Source organism: Suricata suricatta, chromosome 1 (assembly GCF_006229205.1).
Source record: "Suricata suricatta isolate VVHF042 chromosome 1, meerkat_22Aug2017_6uvM2_HiC, whole genome shotgun sequence".
NCBI classification, from domain to species: Eukaryota; Metazoa; Chordata; class Mammalia; order Carnivora; family Herpestidae; genus Suricata; species Suricata suricatta.
This window is the reverse complement of record NC_043700.1, coordinates 187672366-187681786: the sequence shown is the minus strand read 5'-3', so window position 1 is coordinate 187681786 and position 9421 is coordinate 187672366. Positions and strand designations below refer to the sequence as shown.

Below are 9421 nucleotides of genomic sequence, written 5' to 3'. Positions count from 1 at the left end.
TTCTACGCCGTGGGAGGAGCCACCGAGAGGGCGTGGCCCGCCTCAGAGGTGACGTCATCCTCGGCGATTCCGGTTCTCCCTGAGCTCCGCTCCCTTGTGTGTGGGACCGTGAGGCTGGACTGGATGAGGGGTTTTGAGCCTGGCTGTGAGGCGACCCTGGGGATCAGGAGCCAGGAGGGCTGGGGACTGGCTTCTGGTTCCCACGTCCCACGTCACAGGGGCGCCCCTGTGACCTCCTTCCAGATTTCCTTGGGGGGTAGGTCCAGCCGACTCCCAAGGCCACAGCACAACAAATCCTCCTCTGGATGAATTCGAGGGCCCTTCCGGGTGTAAAATAATCAGTTAATTGAGCAAAATTACCATTCTTTGTATTTTATTTTTATTATGAGGAAATACTTTTTAAACAGACTAGATTTCTCTGCACAAATTCAAACACGAATGGCAAACAGAGATCATAGATGTTCTTGGCGTCGTAAAGACAAAATAGGATCCTGGACAGACTTCGACAACAGCAGCAATCTGGTTAATGCTAGATCCTTGGCTATTTCAGTGATATTTCCAAAACAGCCTGGACCACGTGATGCCCTCTTTAGGCACCAAGTCAGAAAATGTATGATTCACTTCCCCTTGCTTTATTGGGCCTCCAGAGCTCGCTGGTGGCCTGTCCTGCTGCTCTTACTGATGCCTTTCCCTGTGAAGTTGGATGTCGGGTTCCCAAGAGGCCTTCCTTCAATAGCCACCACTGTATCTATGGGGGATCAATTCAACTTACTGGGGGAAAAATTCAATAAAGGGGAGTATCTGGAATTCAGTAGGAGCATTCCATGTACCCTTTCAGGGATACCCGTCCCGTTTGCTTCAGTGTCTGTGCGCTTCGTAACGGAAGTCTTTCTTCCTCTCATTCAGTGCTGGTTATGGAGCACATAGTATATGTCAGGTGTGGATTTATTTCTGATATAATGATCGATGCAGGTATTGGGGAATATGATGTCAGAACAAAAGTTGCTATTCCCATCTAACGTACACCTCGGTGGCAGAAGGTAGAAAAGAAATAAACACAAGTGTACGGTGACATTGACAGGTGACAGCAAAGTGCTTCAAAGAAGTGTGACAGTGAGGGGAAAAGCAGGGGGTGTGGAGTCCGTGGGAGATGAAGGGTTCCCCACGTGTCATGCAAAAGAGACAGGGTCTGGGGCGACCTGTGTAAAAACAGATCCCAGAAAGCCTCTCCAGTTAGGTAATGAGGAAACAACAGAGGCCCGAGGAGAATAAGGAAGCACATCACGTGACTATGCGGGCCAGCGTTTCCCACATGGGGAACAGCAAGTGCAAAGGCCCTGTGGTGAGACGAACAAACAGGAAGGTACTGCGTGAGCGGTGATTGCAGAGGTAGGGGAGTGCCCAGATGCCCTGCCATCTTGTAGGCTGTGCTTAGAGCTTTGTCTTAAACAGCGCATCTATTCATTACACTGCGCATGTGTCCTGTGTCTTCTTATAACACCACATTTTCTCTGGCATCCCTCAGTTTAGCCCCCTCACTTCAAAACTTTTTGTATATGATATCATCAGTAACAGCAGCGGAGATCTTGGCCATATGAAATACACCTATTAGTAATCATTTACACGATCGAGCTTCACTTGTTTGTGCTTAGATAACTGGATTCCTACAAACCAGCAGGGGAGAGTGAATTTCAGGTCGGAACCCTGCGTCTAATCGACAAAGCACCATGTCACCCGGTGATGCGGTTTTGATGATAATTCACAAAATCCACCAGCTTTGTTTGGGGGGGGGTTGTTTAATAAAGTGACAGCAACTCAGGTATTTGGGATAAGGGAAGAAGGTGAGACGTGGGAGCTGAGTTTCTGGAGTTTGAATATTGATCCTGCTACTTACTATGTGCAGGATCATGGCCGGTGCTCAATAAATGTTTATGCAACAAGCAAATGGACTGAGCGCGGCCGAGCTTTCTCATCTGGAAAAGTGAGAAATGGTCCCTCACACTTCACTGAGACCTGTGTGTGGAATCAATGGGGTGATGGGCTTCAAGCATGTGGCTCTTAATGCATATCCAGTTACAAGCGTTATTGTGTAATGGAAAATCAGAGGGGACATAGCAGCTGACTCTCCTAATGAAGTACACGAATGTTCTCCAGTGCTGGCAAAGGCTCTATCTGATCCCCAAGAAGACACAGTTCTCTCCACGGTCCTTCCCTTGAAGTTCAGTGCAGTGGGTTTCGCGGGGAGGAGGCTGGAGCGCTCGCCCTCTGGTGGCCGTAGGTGTCCCTAGCGCCCTCTGCCCAGAGTGTGTCCTCCTTTGCTCTTCTGTCTGCACCGAGATAGATTTCACTTCCGCTGCACACTCCTGGTTGCATTGGAGGTAACGTGGTGAGCTGAGCACAGCATGGCTGTAGAATCTGATGGACTGGGTTTGACTATTACCTCCGTAACTTATTAGGAGAAATCAGGAAGAAATTGTCAGCCTTGCAGGGTTCTGTGAAATTAAAGCGAAGCATCCTGGAGAGGGAAAATAAATCACAGGGCCCTCGGGGTGCCTCGGGGCAGGTCATATCAGCTTACAAGAGCTCGTGGCTAAATTTCCAAGAATTTTGCAACGCAGTTGTTACACACGGCCATTATTAAGTTATATCAGAGACTGCCAAACTGTCTTCCCAGTGGCTGTGCTATTGTGCACATTCACCAGCAATGTATGTAATTCCTGTTGCCCCGCGTCTTCGTCAGTATTTGGTGTTGTCCGTGTTCTGGGTTTGGGACACTCCTACAGTATAGTGGAGAGTACACATCCTTGTCTTCACTTGTATTCCCCTGATGAGGTGTGACGTGCAACCTCTTTCCCTATGCTTACTGGCCATCTGCATATCTTCTTTGGTGACATGGCTGTTGAGGTCTGTGGCCCATTCTTCAAAAATTTATTTTTGAGAGAGAGAGAGCGCACATGAGCAGGGGAGGGTCAGAGAGAGAGGGAGACACAGAATCCGAAGACAGGCTCTCGGCTCTGAGCTGTCAGCACAGAGCCCGATGCGGGGCTCAAACCCACAAACCGTGAGGTCATGACATGAGTCGAAGTCGGATGCTTAACTGACTCAGTGTGGCCCATTTTTTAAATGGGACTGTTGGTTTTCTTTCTTGTTGAGTTTCATGAGCTCTTTGTATATTTTGGACCACAGTCCTTTACCAGATGAGTCTTTTTCAGATGTCTTCTCTCAGTCTGTGTCTTGTCTTCTTCTTCTCTTGATATTGTCTTTCCTGGAGCAGAAGTTTGTAATTTTCAGGAAGTCCAGCTCATCAATGACTTCCTTCTCAGGTCACACCTTTGGTGGTATACCTAAAAAAGTGTCACTATACAGGTTTTCTCTGTGTTATCTTCCAGGAAGCTTATAGTTTTGATTATTTTGTTTATTTATTTTTGAGAGACAGAGGGAGTGAGAGAGAGAGAGAGAGCGCACGGGAGTGGGGGAGGGGCAGAGAGCAAGAGGGAGACAGAGGATCTGAAACAGGCTCTGTGCTGATAGCAGTGAACCTGATACGGAACTCGAACTCATGAACGGGGAGATCATGACCTGAGCTGCAGTCAGACACTCAACCGACTGAGCCACCCAGGCTCCCCTATAGTTTTGATTTTTAATTTAGGTCTCTGATCCGTTTTGAGTTACTTTTTGTAAAGGGTGTGAGATCAGTGTTTAGATGATCATGAGGAGGAGGAGGATCTTACATGACGATGTCCAAGTGTTCCAGCACCATTTGCTGGAAAGACCATCTTTGCTCCATCGGATTGCGTCTGCTGCCTTGTCAGAGACCAGCTGATGATATGTAGGTCACTCACTGGGCTCGCCGTCCTGTTCCACTGATCCATTTGTCTGTTCCTTCACCAGTGCCGCACCGTCCCGATGCCTGGAGCTTTATGTCCGGAAGTAGGATACTGTCCGCCCTCCAAAAATTTGTTCTCATACATTTTTATTTTTTCAGAGATCTGGTTGTTAGTCACTTACCACTGCTTTTGTGATCTGGTGTTGGTGCCACTGCTAATGAGGTGAGTGACCTAATACAATTGTTTGGACTCTCCTCATCTGTCGTTAAACAGGGGAGGGGAGAGGGCGGGGGAACAAAGACATGTAGAATCCAAGAATGACAGAGCGGAGCGGCAGCAAACGGCATCTTTGAAATCATTTATATTGGGTCCTAATCCCTCTTTGCCACGTGCTGAGTGACCTTGGGCAAATTATTCAAAGGCTGTGGGCCTCAGGTTCTATGTCTGTAGAACGCAGCTCATGAAGCAGAGTTCCTTGGATGTGGTTAGAATTACCCTTTAGCAATAAAATTAACCATCATTTTATTATTCAATAAAATAATGCTTGTTTTTCACTTAGCTGCCATGTGACTTGTGTTAAATAGATTCCACTTATCCCCTTTAGCTGTGAAACATGATCACGAAGATCAACATGACACATCACCAGGGTAACGTTCTGCCATTAGCGGAATAGGCTCTGGGTAAAACTGGGTGAAAGCTGGCCCCGGTCGCGGTATTTATCATGTCTAGGAGTTTTACGATACACGAGCGTGGCCCATCAGGACTGCGTGTCCTGACGATTAATTATGGAAGATCCTGGAGAAGCAGCTTGTGGTCCAAGTGGCCACTGGATATATGACAAGGCCCGTTTGAGAAACCTCTACAAGGTCATTGAAACGTTCAGAAATGAATCCTGAGAGCGAATTGCCGAAACCACTCTCTGGGCTGGGCAGGGAGGCGTGAAGTTAGGCAAGACCACTGATAGGAGAGGGATGCAGCTGCTCAAATAAGACCAGAAAGAATGATTTTTAGGAGCATCTACATCACATGCCCTTGAACGTGTATTTTGAGGGCTGCATTTTGGGCTAGCGGTGCATGTGAGTTAGGACATCTTCCCAAAACCAGCCTGGAGAGAGGTCTCCTCTGCTGGCCTGGGTGTCTCAGGGGTTGGAGGGAGGGAGGGCAGGCAGGGCATGTGCGGGACTAAGGCTGCAGGGCGGGACGTGGGCGGGGGGGGGTGGGTTTGTATGTCTCAACAATACCCGTAGATTCACAAAATGCTAGAGACCATTGTGTTGTGCTATAGTTCTATAGACGGATATTAAGGCCCAGGGAGGGACTATCATTTGCTTAGATTTAGAAGCAGAGAGAACTGGGGCCAGAAGCAAGGTCCAGGCCTCTTGACTTGCCTCTTCATACGCCCCCACCTGGCGGGAGCGTGTACTGAGGGTCACAGGCTTCTCTCTAGGTGGTCCAGTGACACCTGGCAATGCTGATCTAATGCTCTATTAAAATGGGCTACATTTTAGACTTAATTTAGTAAATATTGACTATGCGTCCACCATGTGCCAGCACGGTGCTATAAGTTTGCTGTAGGGAAAACATTTAATAAACTTTGATCCCTGTGAATGAGGAGGCTAGTTTGTTTTTATGTTCATCTACAATATTTACTTTGGAGGCTAAACACTAGACTGGTTGGAACATGAAATGGTTTTAGCCTAGAGTCAGGAAGACACCTGGGGAGAAAGGCGGGTCAGAGGAAGCCCAGAACCCTGCGAATGTGCTCGGGTCAAAGCCCTTTGTGGCGGGACCACCATGTGTCAATGTCTGTGCTCTGCGTTTTCCCTGGTTCTCAGCTTTCAGACAGATGTCTTAGGACGTAGCTGGCATTTCCTCCATTTTATAGAAATGGGGACGGACATGGGGAGGCGACGTTCCTCGGAGTTTCCTTGTTTGAAAACGGCGGTGTTAGGATGTGAATCCAGGGGTCCGTGTCCCCAGGTCCCACACTTATGCAATCACGTTTTAGCTACTTCTGAACATCAAAAATCTTATTTAGTTTCCCCTGAGGTCACTGTCTCCCACCTCAGTCCAATGACCCTTGCTCCCGGGAGGCACGATTCTTCCCGCGGGCAGAATGAAGTCTGTACTCTGTTGAGTTCCCAGAACACTTAGCGTTGGCTGGACCAGACTGTTGGGCTCCTCGGGGTCCAAGGTCTTACATTCCAGTGCCCCGGAACAAGTAATTTTAAACAAAGTGACCCTCTACTGTAGCAGTTTACACACAGTGTTGTGACTCCCTTGTTTTTCATTCCTTTATATGTGGTTTTCTCTTTCAGAAAACCATACTTGTGAAAACAAGCAGTTATCAGATGCTCTTCCTTTCCTCTGAGCCTTGTTATTTTCCGTGTGATGGCAGATAAAATACTTTCCTGTAGTCCCATTACTAGGAACTTTTATAAAATTTATAACATTTATAACAAATTTATAACATCGACTGTGACCTGAATATTGAATCAATCAATGCTTCTGTTGCTTTTGATCCATGGCTTGTGTCTGAAATATGTTTAAATCTAAAATGATAGGAGAATAATCTTAAATTTATTTTTGATCATCTCTCTGGCCTAAAGCTTGTTATTTTTGTTAAAAATACGATCTACAGGACGCCAAATTCCAGAATTTTTGCCGTGCTTTGTGTTGCCGTGTTCTGCCACTAGGGGGCAGTATCGCCCACCAATTCATGTCCGGCACTAAACCTTGCAGAGTTTGGATGAGTGAGCTAAAAGCAAACAGGAAGGCAAGTTTGCAGAATGGGTTTTAGATACTAGCAAATACAGCAAAATCCTGGAAACATGGCCATAGTTGACAAAACCCTGGGCTCCGGTCTAGGCTCTGACCTCTGTGACCTTGAGCAAGCCACTGCTTTTGCTAGACTACTTTGTCCAAAGTTAGGGGGTTGACATATGAGGACTTTAAGACACAGAACAAACAAACATAAGGGAAAGGAAGCAAAAATAACAAAAAAACAGGGAGGGGGAGAAAACATAATAGACTCTTAAATATGGAGAACAGAGGGTTGCTGGATGGGTTGGGGGAGGGGATGGGCTAAATGGGTGAGGGGCATTAAGGAATCTACTCCTGAAATCATTGTTCTCCTATATACTAACTAACCTGGATGCAAATTTAAAAAAAGAAGATTATGTCAAAACTAAATATATATTTATATATAGTATATATTTTATGTATTCTTCTCTTTCATATAAAAGAGAGAATTCCTTAGTGAGTCACTTAAAAGAAGATATAAACCATTCTGATTTATCATCATTTGTTAGATATTATTGGATAGTGGGAATTTGAAGTTTTTAATTTTTTCTGATGTTTTATAGTGCACATGTACAGATTCTGTAATTACAAACTGATTCATTAAAAATAAATAATGGATTTGAAAAAAAATAAAATTAGGGAGCTGAGGGGTGCCTGTGGGGGCTCAGTCAGTTAAGGGTCCGACTTCAGCTCAGGTCATGATCTCAAGGTTTCTGAGTTCAAGCCCTGCGTCGGGCTCTGTGCTGACAGCTTAGAGCCAGGAGCCTGCTTCAGATTTTGTGTTTCCCTCTCTGACCCTCCCCTGTTCACACTCTGTCTCTCTCTCGCTCTCTCTCAAAAAAAATAAACATTAATAAATCCTTTTTTTGAAAAATAAAAATAAAAATAAAAATAAATGAGATTAACTGTAAACTCATCTCTGATTCTAATTTCGTTGGCATTCAGATTCCTTTAAAAACAAGCAAGTTGGGCGCCTGGGTGGCTCAATCGGTTAAGGGTCCGACTTCAGCTCAGGTCATGATCTCAGGGTTCCTGAGTTTGAGCCCTGCGTCGGGCTCTGTGCTGACAGCTCAGAGCCTGGAGCTGCTTCAGATTCTGTGTCTCCCTCTCTCTCTCTGCCCCTTCCCCGCTCACACTCTGTATCTCTCTCTCAAAAATAAAAATAAACATTGAAAATTAAAAAGAAATACAAGCAAACGAGAAGAAGGGTCTTCCGATGGCATTATGTGGAATTCTAGTTTCCTTCTTTTCAACCAAACTCATGTTTACGGATGCACAAGTGCAGTCACCTGTGAATAATTCTCTTTCTTTTCTTGGATGGTTTGTTGTATTTCGTTATAAATTCATTCTTGCATATAGTATGCTTGTCACCTCAAAGGAAATTGGTTTACAGTCTGTGCTTGGTTCACATCTGAGGCAAGAGGAATTCACTTTAATGTCCTTTATTCCCAGCATTAAGAAGCGGAACCGCAGTATCTTTGAACGTTACAGCTATCCTGCTCAGAAAAGATGTTTTTTTCTGGATTTGTGGTGAGTGCTATCCTACTATATACTCTAAGAGACTTTGCCCCCAAATAAACTTTTACCCACTTTTAGGAATAAGAAAAAAAATTCCAAGCTTCAGGGAAGATAAGGTCTTGAAATCTGACAGTTTCCAAATAATGTCAGAACGCGAATGCAAGAAAAATGACATGAAATGTACATTAACATAAATCTATAACTGCTCGACTTGATGAAAAATATCACCATAAAATTCCGTCATTGCTGAACACCCGATACGTTTTTTCTATGACATATTTGTGAGGATGAATAAATTATCTGAGAATGTGTTTGCATCAAAAATACAGAATTCTGTAATAAACACATAAATCATTCAAGCATGCTCCAGCAAGGTGTCTGATCCTAAAAATGGGGGTATTCACATTAATTTCATCCCTTTGAGCTTCCTGCTCTGTACGGTTCCTTAGAGCTCTGCGTGGGGATGGAGGCCATCACAGGGAGGTGAAGGAAGAGGGGATGTAAAGGGAATAACTCTACTTGGAGAATTTTTCCACGGAATCTCCCCCTTCTCCCTGTGTGCCTCACGTCTGGGAGCTCTGCTTTCCCTGGTGTCCTGTATGCAATCAACATGGGGTCTCCTTTTTAACAATCATCCTATTTTTGCAGCCACAGTCTCCATGGGTCAGCTTACTTTCCCTATAAAATTGACAGCACCGGCAGAATTCTGAACGTCATGTCCTTATTGCGTTTTCTTAGAAATTAGTTTGCATTTCTATTATGGGCAATTAATATCACAGAAAGAGGCATGACCCCCTTTTAGCTTAGACTACCAGAAAGCTAAGAGGCAAGCCAGTGGTTTAATTTTAGTAGAATGTACTAATATGTACCTGAGGATCCTGAATTTTATCTTTTTTTAAATGTTTATTTATTTTTGAGAGAGAGCGCTCTGCACTCGAGGTGGGAGGCACAGAGAGAGAGGGAAGTAGACAGAGATCTGAAGCCAGCTCTGTGCTGATGACAGAGAGCCCGATGAGGGGCTCGAACCCACAAACCGTGAGATCATGACCTGAGCCAGAGTTGTACGCTCAACCAGTTGGGCCATCCAGGAGCCTCCTGAATTTTGTCTTTACCCTAGCATTATAGTCTACCTAGATTTTCCCCCAGGATTTTATTTTTATTTAATTCTATTTTACCATGTAAGTTTTTGTTAATTACCCCAATATCTTTGTGAGCTCAGGCCAAGTATAAACATATGCATGGATAGTTGCAATACTGTGATTTCTAAAAAATGG

At 45.0% G+C, this 9421-nt stretch overlaps 1 protein-coding gene across 1 annotated transcript in view; it reads right to left on the bottom strand.

The window, feature by feature from the left end:
* The window catches only part of CLNK (cytokine dependent hematopoietic cell linker), a 153039-nt gene that overhangs the window by 38062 nt on the left and 105556 nt on the right, over window positions 1–9421 (bottom strand). The window contains exons 8-9 of the mRNA XM_029952384.1: window positions 3843–3916; window positions 7–156 (exon numbers count right to left, since the gene is read on the bottom strand). Coding sequence (XP_029808244.1) covers window positions 7–156; window positions 3843–3916 — 224 coding nt within the window. The remainder of the gene's footprint in view (window positions 1–6; window positions 157–3842; window positions 3917–9421) is intronic.